General features: G+C 35.1%; 1 protein-coding gene across 2 annotated transcripts in view; it reads left to right on the forward strand.

Annotated features, from left to right (window-relative positions):
* The window catches only part of SMC5 (structural maintenance of chromosomes 5), a 95,438-nt gene that overhangs the window by 15,164 nt on the left and 59,730 nt on the right, over positions 1-20,544 (forward strand). For both annotated transcript variants that reach the window (XM_042914270.1, XM_042914272.1), the window contains exons 3-8: positions 1,813-1,865; positions 9,212-9,374; positions 10,368-10,502; positions 12,200-12,340; positions 13,702-13,863; positions 14,872-14,943. In XM_042914270.1, the coding sequence (XP_042770204.1) occupies positions 1,813-1,865; positions 9,212-9,374; positions 10,368-10,502; positions 12,200-12,340; positions 13,702-13,863; positions 14,872-14,943 (726 nt within the window). The remainder of the gene's footprint in view (positions 1-1,812; positions 1,866-9,211; positions 9,375-10,367; positions 10,503-12,199; positions 12,341-13,701; positions 13,864-14,871; positions 14,944-20,544) is intronic.

A 20,544-nucleotide genomic window follows, 5' to 3' on the forward strand; every position in this document is an offset into this window, starting at 1 on the left:
GTTAAGGCATCGTGTAGAATGTTATTCAGCCATGAAAAAGAATGAAATCTTGACATTTGCAACAGCCTGAATGGACCTAGAGGGTGTTATACTAAGTGAAATATGTTAGGGAAAGACAAATTAAAAAGACAGACTAACAGACTCCAATATAGAACCAAGTGGTGGTTGCCAGAAGGGAAGAAGACAGATCTTACCCTGAGTGGTAGGGTTTTTGTTTTTGTTTTTTTATTTTTTTATTTTTTTTAATGTTTTTATTTATTTTTGAGACAGAGAGAGACAGAGCATGAGCAGGGGAGGGGCAGAGAGAGAGGGAGACACAGAATCTGAAGCAGGGTCCAGGCTCTGAGCTGTCAGCACAGAGCCCGACGCAGGGCTCGAACTCACAGATTGTGAGATCATGACCTGAGCTGAAGTCGGATGCTCAACCAACTGAGCCACCCAGATGCCCCTTGAGTGGTAGGGTTTTTGAAGAAGACTGTGGAGTGCAGGGTTTCTTAGGTGGCACATTGCAGACCTTTGGGTATCCCTAGATATATTTAGGGGCTGCACAAGTTCTCACTAAAAACATGTTTAATGTTGTATTTACAGTTAAATCCTGGTATGAAAATTTAACACTAGCATCTTCTATATCATCCATATGTACACTTGATAATAAGAACTGCCTCATGATTTTTTTCCTTCTTAGTGGTACCAAGTATTTTAACTGATGCAAGGCAGTGAGCAGATAGCACTCTTACAAAGATGCCATTGTTTTTTCATGTTTATGAAGAAACTAAAACAGTTTAAGTAGCCTTGTCAGAATCAAACAACTTATATGTTTATGGCAGAGTTGAGATTGGAACCTGAGTGGTGTATATTAATGCCTGTACTCTTAATCATTAAGCTGTACTTACTAGTTACAAGGCAAGTCCTCCTTTTTCATCTCTCTGGGCATCAGTTTCATCATCCGTAAAAGGGATGTAATATATACCTCATGAGATTGCTTATGAGTATTAAAAAAGGAAATTATAAATTGCTTAGCAGAGTAGCATATGGTAATGCATATTAATAGATGTTCACTGTTGTGGTTTCAGTTGTCATCATTGCCGTTACCACTATTAAAAAGATAATTATTTGCAAGATAATTATTATTATTATTTTTTTAAGAATTATTTATAGCCTGATTGAAGATCCAGTCTGATTTATTGTTTTAGGCCCAGGGTCCGTCTCAGGTTTTTGGTCATACATATATACAAACTAGCTTAAATATGAAATATGTCTGTTTTATCCCATAGATTGTACTTAAATTGTATTTCCTATGTGTATTGCTCTTTTTAAGAGAATGACAATTATATCTTCATTAATGACAGGATGGGTAATATTAGAGTGATTGTTGATATTTTATCGGTGCCACTCCAAAGAAGTCTCCAATGGTAATAAGGAGATTTGGTATGGCTCTATGGTTAAACTGTAGAACCTATTTTCCCACTGGCTTTTTTGCCTATAAGGAGAGTTTTTAGTACAGAGGCTAAGCACACAGACTCTGGAGCCAGATTATGTGGGTTCAGTTCTTTGCTCTGTATCACTTACTGGCTTTCTCACGAGTTTTGTAAGAGGCTGTCTGGCACATAGAATGTTCGGTAAATGGTAACTAATTTTTGTCGCTGGTGGGTGGAAACAATGGAGGGACTCAAATCTGGGAAAGTGATAGGAGTGGACAGAGAAAATACTTAATGAAAGAATTTTAATTTGACAAATAATAATGACTTCACTAATTCTGGGATAACCTGGGAATGTCCTCGCTCAGTGCATATTGTTTTTTTTTTACTCTAGGTTGGCTTTTTTGTGAAGAGAGGATGTTCCAAAGGAATGGTTGAAATTGAATTGTAAGTGTTAAAAGTACTGAAACCACCGTTTTCTGTACAATTTCTTGATGTTCATGCATTCCTCATGACTTTAGAAAACAGTAATAACATAACGTTATCATGTAAATGTTGGAACTACTATTTCGAGGATGTTTTATCCAGAGAAGTTATTTTTTTAAGGTGTCTTTTAAAAACTAAATTGTAAGAATTTTTTTCAATAGAATTCTTAAAGAAATTACCTCTTGGCAGCCATTTCTGATGGATCAGAGTTAGTATTCAAGATGACACCAGTTAACCCTCCTTCGTGTATATACTTTCAGTCTTTTTTACGCAGGTTTGTTTACCGCTTAGTTGATTTTTAGTGTTGTTTTTTGGAGTGTTCTACAAAGTCCTGGAATTTCTAGCTTTAGGTTTAAAAAATTATCTGATAGCCTCATCGTTTTATAGGATATGGGGATATGATCTTTTTACTCAAAAACTGTGGGGGAAATGTTTTATTTATATAGCAATGAGAAATAGGCATACACAAAAGATTATACTCAGTTCATTAAAATGTAATGATAGTATTTTACTGAAAGATATAAAACCAAGACTTGAATAAATGGAGAAGCTTACTATGTTCCTAGAAGCATATAGTTCATATCATTATTAACATATCATATCATTATTAACATATCAGTCCTTTCCAAATATATAAATTTGACACAATTCCAATCAGAGTATCAACAGGTAAGTTTGATTCTAAAGTTTATCTGGGAGAATAAATGTGCTGGAAAACCCAAGAAGATTTTGGAAAAGTAGAATCATGAATAAGGTATTTGTGTACTAGATGTTAGAGTGGACTATAATGCTGTTGATAGTGTGGTGTATTAGTACAGAAAATTGGAGGAGCAGAATGGAAGAAGTAGGGACAGACCTGAATATATAACAGGATTTATTGTAAAGATGGCAGTTTAAGGTTGGGCTATAAATTACTCAAATTGAAGTAAGTTAATTGGCTATTAATTTTTTTAACATAAATTTAGAGCTTTATCAAATACTCTATTCATGAATAAAACCTAGATGTGTTAAAAGCTGAGTGAAAAAATATGTAACTTTGAAAATACTAGGGAAAAAAAGTGTAGATTTTTTAAGTCTTAGGGGAAGGAGGCTCTTCCAAGCACAATAGGACCCAGTAACCATAAAAAGGAAGGTAGGAAATTTATCCCTGTTCATGCTCTGTCTCTCTCTGTCCCAAAAATAAATGTTAAAAAAAAAAAAAAAAGGGAAGATAGGAAATTTAGATTGCATCCACATGCAGCTGAAAATAATGATACTGTAATTAAAAATGAGTGATAGACGGGAGAAAACATTTTCAGCACAAATAACCTGTACATGTCTTAAATTTACTAAAATACCAAGTCTCATGCAACTCAGTAAAATTACTAACTGGTAAAAGAAACAAACAAAAACATTTAACACCAAGTAAAATAAGTGGCCAATAATTATAAAAAGGATATAACTCATTAGTTATCAAGGAAATCAAAATGAGGACTTTTTTCCTTTTAGCTTAGAAAAATTTTTAAATAAAATTTAGTAATATGAAGGTATAGAGAAGTGAATCCTGTCATGCACTGTGGGAATGTAAGCACTTTATCTTACTTGGGAGTATATTATCAGGTTTTAAATAAATCTTTGATCCGGTTACTGTCGTAGACATTGTTTACTCATTTGCACAAAATTAGCCTTTTCCTAATTTTAATAGTGAAAAATTGTAAACACCCCAAATGTCTATCGTCTGGTAAATGACTAAACAAAATGTGATACATTCACACAATGACATCTTATTCAGCTACAGAAAGGCAGGAAGTGCCGATGGATCCTGCGACATGGGTGAACCTGGAGAACGTGCTTGGTGGAAGAAGCCAGACACAAATGCTACAGACTGTATCACTGCATTTATATGAAATGTCCAGAATAGGCAAATCTGCAGAGACAGAAAATAGATTTGTGGCTGCTTAGGAAGGAGGAGTGGAGAGAATAGGGAGTGACGACTTAACAGGTTTGCGCTCCTTTTTGGGGGTGGTGAAGAGATTTCGGAAATAGATGGTGGTGATGGTGGCACAACCTTGTGAATATGTTAAAGACCATTGTTGAAGCACATCTTCCTTCAACTATACACCTAAAAATGGTTAAAGTGGTAAATTTTATGTTATGCACATTTTACCACAATGAAAAAAGCATTGATTCGTATATTTAAAATGGTATGTGAATTATATCTCCATTAGCCAAAGATAACTCCTGTGTTAACCTTGGTACCATTGATGGGTCACAGTGGTTTCTTCGATATTGCAACTGACATAAATATATGAAGCCAGGTATATTTCTGACATACAGAAGAAGTATTAATACTTAAGTTTCAGTGTCTTTTATGGATGGCAGCAGGTGTTAAGCACTCCTGATTTTCTACTCCATCACCATGGCCCAATTGTTTTCTTACTTCTCTGAAGAGGCACACATGCTGGCATGCAATAGCCACTAGCTGTAATAATCTAACCAGTGACCATGAACCAGAGTTCTGTTACCACATCTGACATGGGGGAGGTTTCCGTTTCCCCAAAGTCATTATAGTTACATTGTGGTCACTTGCTGGGAATACCAAACACAAAATGGCTCATCATTAGTTGAAATTACTGCTGTTGAACAAATCTGTTAACTGGTCACATACTCGTTGAGTGGAACGGTGAATAGAATAATCTCTGGCACACACTGATGCAGTCACTTTCAAGTAATTCTGGAGTACCTATACGTTGAGGGGGAGAGGGGTACAGCCTTCTGGAATTTATGGTTAGGGGCATGAGGAGAGGGACGGATACATAAATAGGTAAAATATTATTTTAGGTGATGATAGGTGCTAACGTAGAAAATCGAGCAGGAAAGGAGGACAGGGAGGGAGTGCCAGAGTAGAGTTTATGGTATTAAATAGGGTGATCAGGAAAGTTCTCACTCAGAAGATGGTACTTGAGCAAAGACTTAAAGGAGATAAGGTGATGAGCATGGAAATGCTTGGGGAAATAGCATTTTGGTGTCTGCAAATGCTAAGACTCAAGTGGTATCTTGTGTGACTGCATTGCATTGAACAAGAGAATAGTAAGAGGTAAGGTCTGAAAACATCAAGGAGCCGGCTCCAAGGGACTTGTAGGCTGCTGTGAGGACTTTGCATTTATTTATTTTCAGTAAGCTGTGAACCCACCAGGATTTGAGCAGAGACGTGGCATGATCTAAATGTCTTCTGTAGTAGTATTAACCTCCTTTGTTTTTTTACCCCTTAATTTGAAGGATTTGATTTGTCAGTTTTGTTAGTCTTTTCAGTGAATTGACTTCTGCATTGTTGTTTCTCTGTTATATCATTGTTTTCTGTTTCATTAATTTCTACACATATCTTTACTGATTTTTCTTTAAACTTTTGGGTTTTTGGGTTTTTTTTGCTTTGTCTAATTTCTTGAAATTGATATTTATTGTACAAATGTGTAGTCTTTTATTTTCCTTAATATAAATAGGTTAAAAATTTCCCTGTCAATACTGCTTTAGCTCTTTCTCCTAAGTTTTGGTATATAAAGCATTTTCCTATTCAGTTCTGAATATTTTCTTCATTTTCTTTATGAGTTCATAATTAGAAGTTTTTTAAGATTCTCATGTAGTGGTTTTCTTGTTATATTTTAGTATTGATTTCCACTTTGATGATAGTACTGTAGTAGAAAAAAATATATATTATAAATAATATGTTAAATTATATATGTGCTATTGTACAATATATAATATTACTATATTATATAGAGTTATATATATACGGTCATGTTACCAACCCTTTGACGTTTGTCAAGGTATACTTATAGTGAGCTTTCATAAATGTTACCCGCTGGATTGAAAGAATGAGTATTCTGCTCTTGTTATGTGCAGTATTGTCTATTTGTCCATTAGTTCAACTGATTAATTATATTTTTAAATCTTGTATATTTGTGATTTTGGTCATCGGATCGATTCTTTACTGAGAAAGGTGTTTTACATTATACTTCTGTGTAGATTTGTCAGTTAGCCTCATCCTGTCAGTTTTTGCTTTGTGTATTTTCAGGACGTTATTAGTTGCAGCTAAGATTCACATTGTTTGATCTTCCGAGTGAATTGAACTTTCTGTTGTTACGTACTGACTTCTTTGTCTTTTGATGCATTACCCTTAGAATGTGTTTAACTTGCCACTAACGTAGTTGGCAGCTTTCTTTTTTAAGTATTTTTCAGGTTTTATTCATTTATTTCAAGTTTTTTTAGACCTTTAATATCTCATTTGAACAAGGATAGCTGGTGTTGTTTATATTGCTTTTTACATAATGCATATGATCCATTACATGTATTGAATGACTTACATTTTTGGATTTACTTTTACTGCCTTATTCCATGCTTTTTATTTGTTCTACTTTTCACTATATCTTTTCTCTCATGCCTTTGTTTGGATTTTTGTTTGCTTTAATATTTTCTTTACTCTTTTGAAAATTAGTCATTCTTGTTTTAGTGGTTAGAATTTTTAACATATATATTTGAATTTGAGTCTAGACTTAGATGTCTTTATTTTCCTATTGAATAAAGACCTTACATTACTTTTATTTGAATAATTTCCCTGAACTATTTTAATTTTATCTTATCAAGTCTTTAAGACATAATAACTATAAATAACTCTCATTGTTTGTTTAGAATTATCCTATGTATTTTTGGTTTGCCTTTTTATTCTTTCTTGCATTTTTGTGATTTCCTCTGGGATTACTTTCTTTCTGCCAGAGGACATTTTTTAAAGTTTTCTTTAATGAGGATCTTCTAGTGGAACACTAAGTTTTTGTCTGAAAATGATGATCTTTTGCTATCAATCTTGAAAGGTGTATATGCTGGATATAAAAGTCTACATCGATAGGTCTTTTTTCTTTTTCTTTTCTTTCTTTCTTCTTTTTAAGGTTTATTTATTTTTGGGAGAGCGCATTCAGGGGAGGGGCAGAGAGAAGGGGACAGAGGATCTGAAGCGGACTCTGCACTGACAGCAGCGAGCCCAACGTGGGGCTTGAACTAACAAACTTCAAGATCACGACCTGAGCCAAAGTTGGGCTCTCAACAGACTGAGCCCTCCAGGTGCCCCAATAGGTCTTTTCTCAACATATGTGAAGTATTATTCCATTGTCTTCAGATGTGAATCTGATCTTAGTTTCTTTCATAGTAATTCTCCTTTTCTCAAGTGATTTTTAAAATCCTATCTCAGTTTTTGGTGTTTTATAGTTTTACACCATATATTTAGATGTGGATTTATTGTTTGTTTATTTTGCTTGGGATTTAGTGAGCTTCTTAAATTTATGGTTTGGAAAATTCTTATGTATTATCTCTTCATATATTGCCTCTGATCCATTCTTTGTCCCTCTTCCTTCTGGAACTGTATTTTTTTTTAATGCTTATTTTTGAGAAAGAGATAGAGGGAGGATGAGTGGGGGAGGGGCAGAGAGAAGTGGAAACACAGAATCTGAAGCAGGCTCTAAACTCTGAGCTGTCAGCACAGAGCCCAGTGTGGGGCTCAAACTCAGAAACTGTGAGATCATGACCTGAACCAAAGTCAGACACTTAACAGACTGAGCCACCCAGGCTCCCCTGGCACTCTTATTAGATATTGGGCTCTAAGTCATCTGTGTCTCTTTACATCCTTCATATTTTTCATTTTTTTATGTCTTTGTGCTCCATTCTAGTCCATTTCCCTGTGGTTCTTTTTCAGATCCTAGATACAAGTCAATATTTTCCATCTTCTATTTCTTGAAATACAGTAAATATACTTATTCTGTACTTGCCCATTGTTTCCAGTATGATTCTACTTTGTTATTTCTGCTAGTTCGTACTCTTGATGCTTTGTTTTTGTGTGTGTTTCCAGTAAGCCGCTCCTTTCTCTTTGAACTTCGTGTTAATTCTTTGAGGGTAAAGGTAGGTTACTGCTGAGGGTATTTTCACTGACTTCTGCAGCAGATCATTGGATACTTTCAAACCAGGATCAAAATATACACAATTCTCAGTTGGTGCATTTTGAATCTTAGGTATGTCATGTAACTAAATTCAAGATACTCATCTGTTTGAGACTGACTTGTGGTTAATAAGCGTGTCAGGAGAGACTTTTTCCGTCCAAGCCATAGTTTGCGACAGGCACTTCGCTGGGTCTGGTGATGGTGGTGGTGTACTTCTAGTTTACCCTTCCATGAGGGTGTAGTCTTCTGGGGCTGGTTTTTATTAGACCCTCTACTTTGGGTAGCTGTAGGCCTCCTCTGCAGCCCCTCTCCTGGGTGATTATGAAAATGTGTAAGGTTGTTTGGTGGAATACATGCTCCCAGGGTAAAAGCCATTTTCATTTTTCCACTTCTGGATCTCCACCTGCACTGGGATTTTGGCCAGAATTACTTACTTTCAAGCCAACTCATAAATGCATTTGTGAACATATTTTAATATTTCATTATTCGTACTTTACAGCAAGAAGCTCAGGAAGGGTACTTCATTAGTCATTCTGCTGGAAATGAAAATTTAAAACGACTTTTTTTTAAGTTGTGAAATCTTAATGTTTGGAGTGTTCTGATTACAATATAGTCTATATACACAACATTTACAAATTATCATTGTCATTTAGCCATTGAATACCAATAATTTATCTTTCTACCACATGCTGCTGATTCCCAGTGAAGAAGATGGATGGGAGGTGTGGAGCAGTAGTACTTCTAAAAGCAAGAAATAAGTAAATACCCTTCTTTCAGATTCTGTATTGCTTAATGTTCCTTTATAAGGCTGTATGTTGTGGTCTCCTCTGAATTCAGAGTAGAGTACGTGATGAGGAAGGCATGGGCTACCTGTATGACTGGGCTAGTTCTGATGTCTGGAAGTGCTTATGCAAGAATTGGTTTCTATTCATATATTTTCCAAGTAGTGGAAGTTTCAGCATTTAGTTTTTATATGCTTTAATATGCCAACCTGTTTTGAATTGCAGTCAACGCATGTGATTGGAGAATAACATAATTTAAAGGATAAATAACTTCAGATATATAAATTCTCTGTCAGTGTTTGGAAATTAGTATTGGCATTTGCTGTAACAGTTTAAATAATTGTGATGTTGAATCTGTGGTAACTTACGTGTGGTCAATTAAGTATTATTACCAATAAAATATCAAGATTTCCTTCTTTGGAGGGGCCAAAATATCAGAAGGAATAAAAATTGTAGTAACAATCCTGTCTGGCAACCTTTGTTGCAAGAGAATTTTGGAAATTTTATTTCTAAAGTGATACATGTAATTCTGAATATAAGGATTTTTAAATTATTTTTTAAATAGGTTCAGAAATTCTGGAAATCTTACCATCACCCGTGAAATTGACGTGGCAAAAAATCAGTCATCTTGGTTCATCAACAAAAAATCTACAACCCAGAAAGTGGTGGAAGAGCAAGTTGCAGCCTTAAATATTCAAGTGGGCAATCTTTGCCAGTTTCTACCTCAGGTATGAGAGAAATCAATGTACAGATGGGAAAATTGCATGTTTCTTCCTCTTCATGCCATTTGAGAATAGAAATACTTTTCACGAGATGTTGTCATGGGTGCTATTTAAACTCACAGCCTGGTAATGTTAATACTCACTGTTCTTTGTAAAAGATAGCATCTCATCTCCTGTTATGATCTTATTGTAGTGATTTGAAGTGATAAGAAGTTGAAAGTCTCAATTGCAGAATATTGTAAAGGGTATCAAGTTGTATTGTTTTGAAGTAGAGTAACTTGGATGACCATGTGCTTACACTTTGTAGTCTCTTAAAATTTTGTTAATAAATAACTTCTTAATCGTGTTTTTGTATAAATACATCAAGTATACTTGATACACTAAAACTCTTAAATCGGTTATGTGTGCCTTCTAAAACTTTGTCATATTTTAAATTTTAGTAAAAATATCCTGAAAATGCACATTAGATGTTAAATGTTGAAGTGAATGTTATTACATCTTTGAGTCCTGTCTAGTGTCTGAATCATAGTTCATATTTTCCATTCGGAAACAATGATTTGATTACATATGTCCAAATTAAATACAGATTTAAAATTTGAAAGCATTGTTAGCTGGTGTCTGATATGAAGTAGATGTTTGAAATGTCTTTTTTCTTAACTTCTAACATTCCAACTGATGAGTGGTAGATAATGATCATTTCAATCCAGGGGACTGTTTTTTCTTTTATTCCCAAGCTATTTATTATGTGTATATAAACACTTTGCCTTAGAAATATTGGCATAGAAATTTTTAAAAGGTTCTCAGAAAGATGAGAGTTCATACCCTAAGTTTATATTTATCATTTTAAAGAATAGTGTATGCGGGACATTTATATTGGCACATCTTATAATTTTTTTCTTTTCAAAGTTTCATCTTGACAGGTGCGATCATTGAATGATACATGTTTTGAAGATATTTATAAGTGATAATAGTTGTTGATATTTAAATTTTGTGCTCTAGGATAAAGTTGGAGAATTTGCTAAACTGAGTAAAATTGAACTCCTTGAAGCTACTGAGAAGTCCATTGGACCTCCAGAAATGCACAGATACCACTGTGAACTCAAAAACTTCAGGGAGAAAGAAAAACAACTAGAGGTATTTATAAATAGACAACTCATTTCTATTGTTCCTCACTGATTTTTGTCTTTCATAATGTGGGAGAGTGAATAGGAGCTCCGATTCATTGAGTGACTTCATTTATTTGTGATTTTTTTTCTCACGTAGGATTTTATTGCTAACATTAAACTAGGTGACAAAAAGTGAGAAATGGATTTGATCATGGAAAGTTTGAAAAATCTGACTACCATTTCATCAAACACATGTTACGAATTAAATTTCTAAAGAACCAATCATATTATTTTAAAGTATGTTTTTACCTCTCAGGAAGTTTCAATATTATTCTTTTACTCATTTAGCATTTCTTTAACACCTGCCATGAGTCAGGACCCAAAAGGCTTTGGGGGAGTACAGCAGATACCCTGTAGCTTTTGACACAGTGTCTCTTTTGAACCATTTCTATATTTTTTCAGTTGCAGGAGGTAGGTTAGACTTTATGAGTCCTTTTATAGAATACCCTTTTAAAAGGTGTTTTGTGTAATGAATCATTCTCCATGTCCCAGCCACTAAAATAAATCCAGTATATTTTTGTAATCAGACGCCTTATAAACAAATGCTTTCTCTTACACCGTAACTGCCCATACTTAGTAATATGCATATTGTTGTAATTTAATATTTATTATACTTAATCAGACTGAATGACCCAAGGAGTAGTAATTATTTTATATTGCTCTAGATACTTATTAAGTCTTTTTACCTTTGCCCCCATGGACCAGTCTCATACATTAGTTTCCCCACCCTCCCCTTCATGCTTTTAGTTACTGCCATTTCATTTACCTGCGGTCACTCGCGGTCTAGAAGCAGATGATCCTCCTGACATGTTGTCACGAGTACAGCAATAATCTGACATTACATCACAGTGCCTCTGTCGGTCACCTCACTTCACGTGGCATTTTATCACTCATGTCAGTCATCACAAGCAGAAGGGTGACAACAGTCCAGTATTTTGAGAGAGACCACATCCACATGACTTTTATTACAGCATATTGTTACAGTTATTCTGCCACGTTATTGTCAGTCTCTGTGTCTCATTTATAAATTAAGCTTTATCATAGGTATGCATGTATAGGGAAAACCAGGTATGTAGGGTTTGGTACTATTGTGGTTTCGGGCATCATCTAGTGGTTTGGGGCTGTATTCCCCACAGATAGGGGAGGGACCACTGTACTCCATCTGAAACACTCACCGAGACCGCTGCCATCCTCTGAAAGAACGCAAGCATGTATTGTACTAGGTTCTGAGTACATCTTTGCGCTTGTGAACTCACAGTCTGAAAGCCAGATCTTACCTTCCTTCGTCTCATTTCTTAGTCCTTAAGTCATGAGTGTTCATAACATACAAATCTTAATATACTAGTTTTCACGTTCCAGCTTTTGTTGAACTTGCACTTATAGTAAGTACATCACTTGTGCCCTTGAGGCGAGTGGGGCAGATACCTGTCTTCTCTTTAGGCAGGAAGACTCTAGGCTCAGGTGTGGCAGGGCTTCCTCACAGTTGCCCAACTAATAAATTGTAGAGCCTAGACCAGAACTCACGCATGCATGTTAGTTTTACACAGTTCTTAAGAACTCCTGTGAAATTCTTTATTGTGAAATTTTGCTAGCATTGTCTTTCATTATTAAAAGATTTGACCTGTTGTCTTCTCAGTTAAGCGATTTGTTACATATTTGTTTTAGACCTCGTGCAAAGAGAAAACTGAATATCTAGAGAAAATGATTCAGAGGAATGAAAGATATAAACAAGATGTGGAGAGATTCTATGAACGTAAGCGACATTTAGATTTGATCGAGATGCTTGAAGCGAAAAGACCATGGGTGGTAAGTCTTAATTATCAGAGGCAAAAATAGTGATTCTTTTTACTGGCAGAAAAGCTATGAAGAAGGCACTAATTGCTCTGTATTCAGATTAGGTGTTTTTGTTCATTTTTGCCTTAAAAATCATCATAAAGTTTGTCTCTGTGGTATGATGTAGCTGTATACTTGTATAACGGGTAACAGTTGATTGTGCTCTTTATTTTTCTGGATACGAGTCCTCAACAGGTAGTTTTGTTTTATAAAATGTAATGATCTAAAAATGTTTACACATATAAAAATTAACTCTTGGAGTGTCCTTAGGTCGCTGAGAATTCACTTGGCGTATACTACTGATACTGACTTTTGGTCTGGAAGGAGCTGCACGCTATGTGCTGTGATTCTCTACTCCTGCTTCACAAGCTTATTGATGCTGCTGTTTTCTTCCTAATCACCCTATGATGAATAGTGTCCCAGACCATAGTTTGGACTCAAGAGTCAGTTCTCTCAGTGCATTTCTTTTTGATGGGCGGAACAGATTGAGGAAGTTTCATAATGTTTGTTCCAGGCTTAGGATGGAAATAATTGTTAATAGAATGGAAAAATGAGTGGCTGTATTTGTGGCCTTTCTCCCCCCACCTCATCACCCTCTCCTGTCCCACGATCCCATTATTCTTAAACTTTTTCCTTTCTTTAGCTTGTTTTGATTACATTTTCCTATGTCCATTATTAGTCTTAAACCTACTTTATGTTTCTCCTTTAAAGTCTTTTGGTTAATCCTTTTCTTTCTAAGATTGATTTCAATCTTTTTTCGTTTTTTAAAAATTTACTCACATGTTTATAATCTTACTTTTCTTCCTCCCGTTCATTCTTACTCTGTGCTCCCTTAGTACTCCACTTATTTTGTTATTTTTTAGCAAATATTTATTAATTCCTGTGACATGACAAGCCTCATTTTTACCTGCATGCTGCTTTTTGTTCTCCTTGTGACCCATTTTCCTCGTTTTTTTTTTCATTTTTACTTTTCATAATTGAATTTCTTTTGTTTATTTGTAAGTTCTGATATCCTTCCTCTATTGAGAGACGAGAGGAAACCCTTATTTTAGTAGCAATTAGTGTGTAAGTTTCAGAACCCGGAAGGGATGGTAGTTGGAGTCTGACCTCGTAATAGAGACAAGTACTAAGACAGTGTCAAGCTTCTTTATACGTCGTTGGAATTCACTATATCTGACGTTGTTTCTTATGGCAAACTTTATACTTGTGGACCTGCCAAAAGGATATCAAAAGGGTTTTTTCATAGATTTGGTTTTTCCTGCACCTTGATTTTAGTATATGACTTAGTTTAAGCTAGTAGTGCATTAACTTCTGTTTTTTGAATTAATTGCAAGGAATATGAAAATGTCCGTCAGGAGTATGAAGAAGTAAAGCTAGCTCGAGATCGAGTGAAGGAAGAGGTCAGAAAACTTAAAGAAGGGCAGATCCCTATGACACGTCGAATTGAAGAAATTGAGAGGCAGCGTCACAGTTTGGAGGCTCGAATCAAAGAGAAGGTACTTCTATGGCTCATTTTTGGATTTTCTGTGTTTTATTTTAGCAAATACAAGAGCTCTTTTGCCATCTTTTAAGATATTTTGTAGATGGACTTGTAGCTTTCATCGTTTACATTCTCTGACTGAATTCGGCCACCACAGGGTTCTTAGGGTCTAATCGCCACATTTGGACAGTTGCTACTTTATGGAAATTCCAAGATACAAAAGGGAAAACTGAAATGTGATTATTTTAATTATAAGAGGATTCAGAGTCGTGTTCCTAGAAACATTGAACTCCTTTTGTGAGCGTATTGTAGAAAACCTTGTGTGTCTTAGAATACATAGTATTCTATGTATTCTATGCCATATTCTGTGGCATATGGAATATACTATTTTTTAAAAAATGTATTTAAAACATTTAAACCTAAGGGGTGCTTGAGTGGCTCAGTTGGTTAAGCAACTGACTCTTGGTTTGCCTGAGGTCATGATCTTGGGGTTTCTGAGCCGGTGCAGAACCTGCTTAGGATTCTCTCTTCCTTTCTTTCTGCCCCTCCCACGCACACACACACATTCTCTCTCTTTCGCGCGCGCGCTCTCTCTCTCTCTCTCTCTCTCTCTCTCAAAACAAATAAACTAAACATTTTAAACCTAAATTAAAAATTTTTATGGTCATGGCTGTTAACTTTAGGGAGATTTTGGAATCAGATGTTAAGAATGGTTTAAACTGTGGGCTCCTGCTGTCCTAATAGGATTATTTTTAGGATCAGATGAAATAACATGAGATAATAAATGTGAAGAAATAAAGAAAACATATGTATGCATATTGCTACAGCTGTTGTTAATATCAATAGGAATAACCTTTTATAGATTTGCAGGTAACTTAGTATTTTTGGTGATGATTATGAATTTGGTTTGAAAGAAATCATGAAAAAGCATTGTGGGTTAATTTAATATTTTGATGGCTGGGCCACATAATTTGCTTGCTTGAGATTTTAACTAAATTCCCCTCCTTCTGGTTCAATCTTACAGGCAACAGATATTAAAGAGACATCTCAAAAATGCAAACAAAAGCAAGATATTATAGAAAGGAAAGATAAACAGGTAAGATTTTGTATTGACATTTTTATTATGCTAATTTACCCTAACTTTTTTGTGTTCGGGTCTGGATTATGGGACGACTTTTTGTTTGGGAGTTGTTTAAAGTTTTCTTCATTCTCTGCCTCTTAATCTGTGAGGGATACTAAGATCTGGAAGTAGAGAAGTTGCACAGAGGGTAATTAGGAAAAATTCTCAAAACTACTTATCAATAAGCATTATGATCTTTGTAACTGGGTGGCTATAGTTTTTTAATGGTAAAATTGGATTTAGTTATCTCAGTAGCAGAAATTAAATTTTAAGAGATTCTGTTTATGTTAAGATAGGACATTACAAAGCTAATGCAGATTCTTTGTGCACAGGTGTGGGGCTTGATGCCAGAATTATTTTAGGATGACTATGCAAGAAGACGGGCTTTTTAGCTAAGAGATCCCCAGCTATATGTGGGGTTTTGTTCTTTAGAACCATTGAGAAACTAAAATGTGAATTACCTCTCTTAGGGAAAGGTGTATAACCTGAAGCATTCCTGGCAGTTGAAGCATTATGTTAATCTTCCAGTTTTCAGCCTCACCCTTTTTTCTGTGCCTTCATCTTCAAAGCCCAGGCAGGCACCTCTCATTTAATTTCTCCAGAGAATAAACCTCACATTTCCATGGCAGAAGCTAGGCCGTCCGTGTCAGGTGCTCAGGTTGTCTGTACGGATGGGGTGCAGGAGGTAGGGCAGGGCAGTCCTTTTGTACTTGCCATCTCCTAGTTGTTGAGAGTCTCTGGGATTTGTATTTTGGTTTTTGTTTTGGAAGAGTCGTCTTTTCCATGTCCTTTCATGCCTTTTACCCTGTGGCTCTTAGACTAACTAAGCTGCTAAATTAGTTGTCCCTGTGCTGTCTCTCCTTTTCTGAATGTTATTGAAATCCCCCAATTGCTGGTGTCTCCTACCTTGTTCCCTCTATCCTTGTGGGAGTGAACCCTTTTTTTTTAGAGTTTAGAAGGGAAAAGGCATAAAGATTTCATCTTTAAAACCCTGAACAGGAATACAGGTTGATAAGTTGTGTAATTAAACCATCCCTTATGTTTCTGTCACACATCTTACTTGGTATTTTAATATATTGCTGGATTCAACTAGAAAATCTTGTATTTAGGATTTTTCGCACCATGTCAGATTGGCCTAAAATTTTCTTTTGTTTCATCCTTAACTGGTTTTTCAGTGTTATGCTGACTTCTTAAATAGTTTAACACTCCTTGGACCAATATTGTCTTTTTTTTCCCTAATGTATTTGTTAGGGCTTGTCATTTTTATAAGTTATTTCATTTTTAACTTTTATTAACTTTTAATAAATAACATTTTAGGGTATAAATACTTTTCTCGTTATCACTTGGTTGTATCTCCTATGTGTTGATAAGTGCATTTCTTGCTTTTCCCTTTAAGATTTTATATTTTCAGTTTAATATTTTCATTCATTTAAGGTTATATAAGAGTTCATACTGTTTTAATGTCTATGAATATGTAATTTCAAAACCTTAATGTAGAATTCTAATTCTGTTCCTTGATGGTTAATAAATGTCGACTTAATTGTAGATATTTTGAGATCTGTTTGGACTTGTATATTTGGTTTTATACATGTTCTATATATATATTCAAAAAGAATGTGTATTCAGTCTTTAGGTGTGGAGTTTTATATGTGTGTGTGTATATATATTTATATATATGTATGAATATACTTACATATGTGTTAGAACAGGTTTACCATGCTTATATTATGCAGATGTTCTACATACTTTCTTACCTACCTGATTTATCCATTTTTAAAGTGAAATACTTTCTGTGAGTGTAGATATGTCTATTTTGCCTCAAAATTATATTAGTTTTTGCTTCCTAGATTTTAAAACTATGGTGTTTTGTTACTTCTGCATCATGTTTTGATTTATTTGATCTGGTATGAGTAGTATATACTGGGTTTTGTTTTGTAGTTTTTGTTAATTTCGTGTGTTGACACTTTTTCATACAGTAAGGGAGTTGAACCAGTTCCATTTACTGTTGTTTTCTACTTACTATGCTTTTTGTTTGATTTCTCCTGCTTCCCTTCCTACTTTCTGTTGCTGTTGATAAAGGTTTTCTTACTCCATTTTTCCCCTAAAGTTATATATTCTAAGCCTATTCTACTGATTACTCTCAAAGTTTAAATAACATGTTTTTCATAGTTATCAGCATTTGTATTCTTCCATTTAATTAAGATACTTTCTCTTCCTCCACTCCATGTCTGTACTCAGAAATTTTACTTGTCAGTTATTTAAAATGTTATTTTTTACCATCTGTGGTTATTTAGACTTAATATGTTTTATTGGCTTTTTCGATCATAGTACTTATATCATCCTTCTGCCTCTTAGGAGGTGGTTTTTTTGTTGTTGTTTTTCTTGCTGGATATTTTCTGTGGGTGTTTTAGAGATACGCTTTGGGTGATGAACTTTCTGAGGCCTAATGTGTTGGAAACTACATCTTTTGCACTCATTCTAGAATATTAATATTGATGAATCAAATTCTAAATTCTAAATTGTTTTTTCTTAACACTTTGACAATCTTTCCTGTGTGTCCCACGAGGTCCAGTATTGTTCCTGAGAAACAGCAGATATGAGAGATAGGCCCTTGAAGAAAAAAGAAGGGAAATTAAATTTGATTCTAAATGCTGTGAGAAACTCAGAGGGTGTTGGAGGTTTTTAAGCCAGAGAGAAACAGTATTTCATATATTTTTTAATAACATCCAGGATTGCCTTATGGAGAATGGATCATGTGGGACAAAAAAGTAGAGGGTTCAGTTATGAGGCTGCCGAGGTAGGCTAGGCACATGAGAACGGTGGCTTCCCCTCACGTGGTAGCAGTTGACAAGCTAATTTAGAAAACTGAACCACAAAATTTGCTGAGGGAGTAGATAGAAGGATTGAATTGTGGAGGAATCAAGGATCACATCTAACATTTTCACTTCACAATTGGATGGGTAGTTGTTCCTTGTACTGAAATGAGGATTGCAAAGAGGGGGGAAATGAAGAGTTCTGTTTGACTATAGAAAGTTTCATCCTTTTACTTTAAACCTATTTGTGTCTTCAAATCTAAAATGTGTTTCCTAGGGCACCTGGGTGGCTTAGTCGGTTAAGCATCCAACTTCGGCTCAGGTCATGATATTACTGTTCGTGGGTTTGAGCCCCACGTTGGGCTCTGTGCTAACAGCTCGGAGCCTGGAGCCTGCTTTGGATTCTGTGTCTCCCTTTCTCTCTGCCCCTCCCCTGCTCACACTCTGTCTCTCTCTCTCTGTCTCTCTTTCTCTCTCCCTCAAAAATAAATGTTGAAAAAAAAATTAAAATGTATTTCTGGTGGATCACGCCTTTTCCTTTGTCTAATTGAAATAAATATTAACATACAGTGTTATGCTGGTTTCAGGTGTACCACATACTGATTCAACAGTTCTGTATATTACTTCTTGCTTATCATAAGTGTAGTCATCACCTATCATCATATGATGTTATTCCAATATTATTGACTGTTTCCTTATGTTCTTTTCATCTCTGTGGTTTATTTTATAACTGGAGGTTTTTATCTCCTTAATCCCCTTTACTTCACCCATCACCCCACTCACTCCCTTTTGGCAACCACCAGTTTGTTTTTTGTACTTAAGAGTCTTTGTTCATTTGTGTGTTTTTTAAATTCCATATATAAGTGAAATCATATGGCATTTGTCTTTGACTTATTTCACTTAGCATAATGCCTCTAAGTCCATTTATGTTGTTGCAAATGGAAAGATCTCATTCTTTTTTATGGCTAAGTAATATTCTGGTGTGTGTGTGTGTGTGTGTGTGTGTGTGTGTGTGTGTTCGTTCTTTATCCATTCATTTACGGATGGACACTTAGGTTGCTTCCATATTTTGCCTGTTGTAAATAATGCTACGGTAAACATAGGGGTGCATATATATTTTCAAACTGGTGTTTTCGTTTTCTTTGGGTAGTGGAATTACTGGGTCTTACAGCATTTCTGTTTTTTATTTTTAAGTTTTCAGGGAACCTGTATACTGTTGTCCACAGTGACAAATCGTCGGCACCATTTTATATTCCTACCAGCAGAACACAATGGTTACATCCTTGCCAACGCTTGTTAATTGCCTTTTTGATACTAACCTTTCTGACTGGTGCTAAGTGTTCACTCATTGTGGTTTTGATTTGCATTTCCCCAATGATGAGAGATGTTGAGCACCTTTTTATTTATCTTTTGGCCATCTGTATGTCTGCTTTGGGAAAATGTCTGTTCAGGTTCTCTGCCCATGTGTTAATCAGGTTGGTTGGTTTTTTTGTAGTTTTTTTTGGTGTTGAGTTGCATAAGATCTTTATATATTGGATATTAACTTCTTATCAGATTGGGTATTAACCTTGTATTGCATGCAAACATCTTTTTGTTCACTAGATTGCCTTTTTGTTTTGTTGATAGTTTCCTTCCCTGTGCAAAAGCTTTTCATTTTGGTATACTAGTAGTTGTATTTGGTATACCAGTAGGCCCAATATTTATTTTTGCTTTTGTTTTCCCTTGCCTGAGGAGACATAGCCATAAATACCTTGCTGAGGACAATGTCAAAAAAATTACTGCCTATGCTGTCTTCTAGGAGTTTTATGGTTTCAGGTCTTATATTTAGGAAATTTAATCCATTTTAGTTAATTTTTGTGTATGGTGTAAGGAAGCAGCCCAGTTTCATTCTTTTACATGTAGCTGTTGAGTTTTATCAACAGCATTTATTGAAAAGACTGTCTTGTCTTTATTGTATATTCTTTCCTCCTTTGTTGTAGATTGACTATATGGGTGTGGGTTTATTTCCAGGCTCTGTGTTCTGTTCCACTGATCAGTGTGCCTGTTTTTTTGGACTGGTACCGTACTGTTTTGATCACTATAGCTTTGTAGTATATCCTAAAATTTGGGATTGAGATACTTCCAGCTTTGCTTTCTTTCAAATTTTCTTTGGCTATTCAAGATCTTTTATGTTTCCATCCAAAGTTTAGGATTATTCTAATTCTGTGAAAAAATGCTCTTGGTATTTTCATAGGGATTGCATTGAATCTGTAGATTGTTTTGGACAACAGAACAATTTAATGATACTAATTCTTCCATTCCATGAGCATGGTCTGTCTTTCATTTGTGTCACCTTTGGTTTCTTTTATCAGTGTGTTATAGTTTTCAGAGTGTATGTCTTTCACCTCCTTGGTTAAATTTATTCCTCGGTATTTTATATTTTGGGGGTGCAGTTATAAATAGGATCATTTTCTTAATTTCTCTTTTTGCCCTTATATTAATAGTGTATGGAAATGCAACAGATTTCTTTATATTAATTTTGTATTCTGCGTCTTTACTGAATTCACTTATCAGTTCTAACAGTTTTTTGGTGGAGGCGTTAGAGTTTTCTGTATGTTAGTGTCACGCCATCTGCAGATAGTGACAATTTTTACTTCTTTTACCAGTTTGGATGTCTTTTATTTTTCTTGTTTGGTTGTTGCAGCTACAACTTCCAGTATTATGTTGAATAAAAGTGGTGATAGTGGATGTTCTTTTCTTGTTCTTGATCTTAAAGGAAAAGCTT

Source organism: Panthera leo, chromosome D4, assembly GCF_018350215.1.
Source record: "Panthera leo isolate Ple1 chromosome D4, P.leo_Ple1_pat1.1, whole genome shotgun sequence".
In the NCBI taxonomy this organism is placed as follows: domain Eukaryota; kingdom Metazoa; phylum Chordata; class Mammalia; order Carnivora; family Felidae; genus Panthera; species Panthera leo.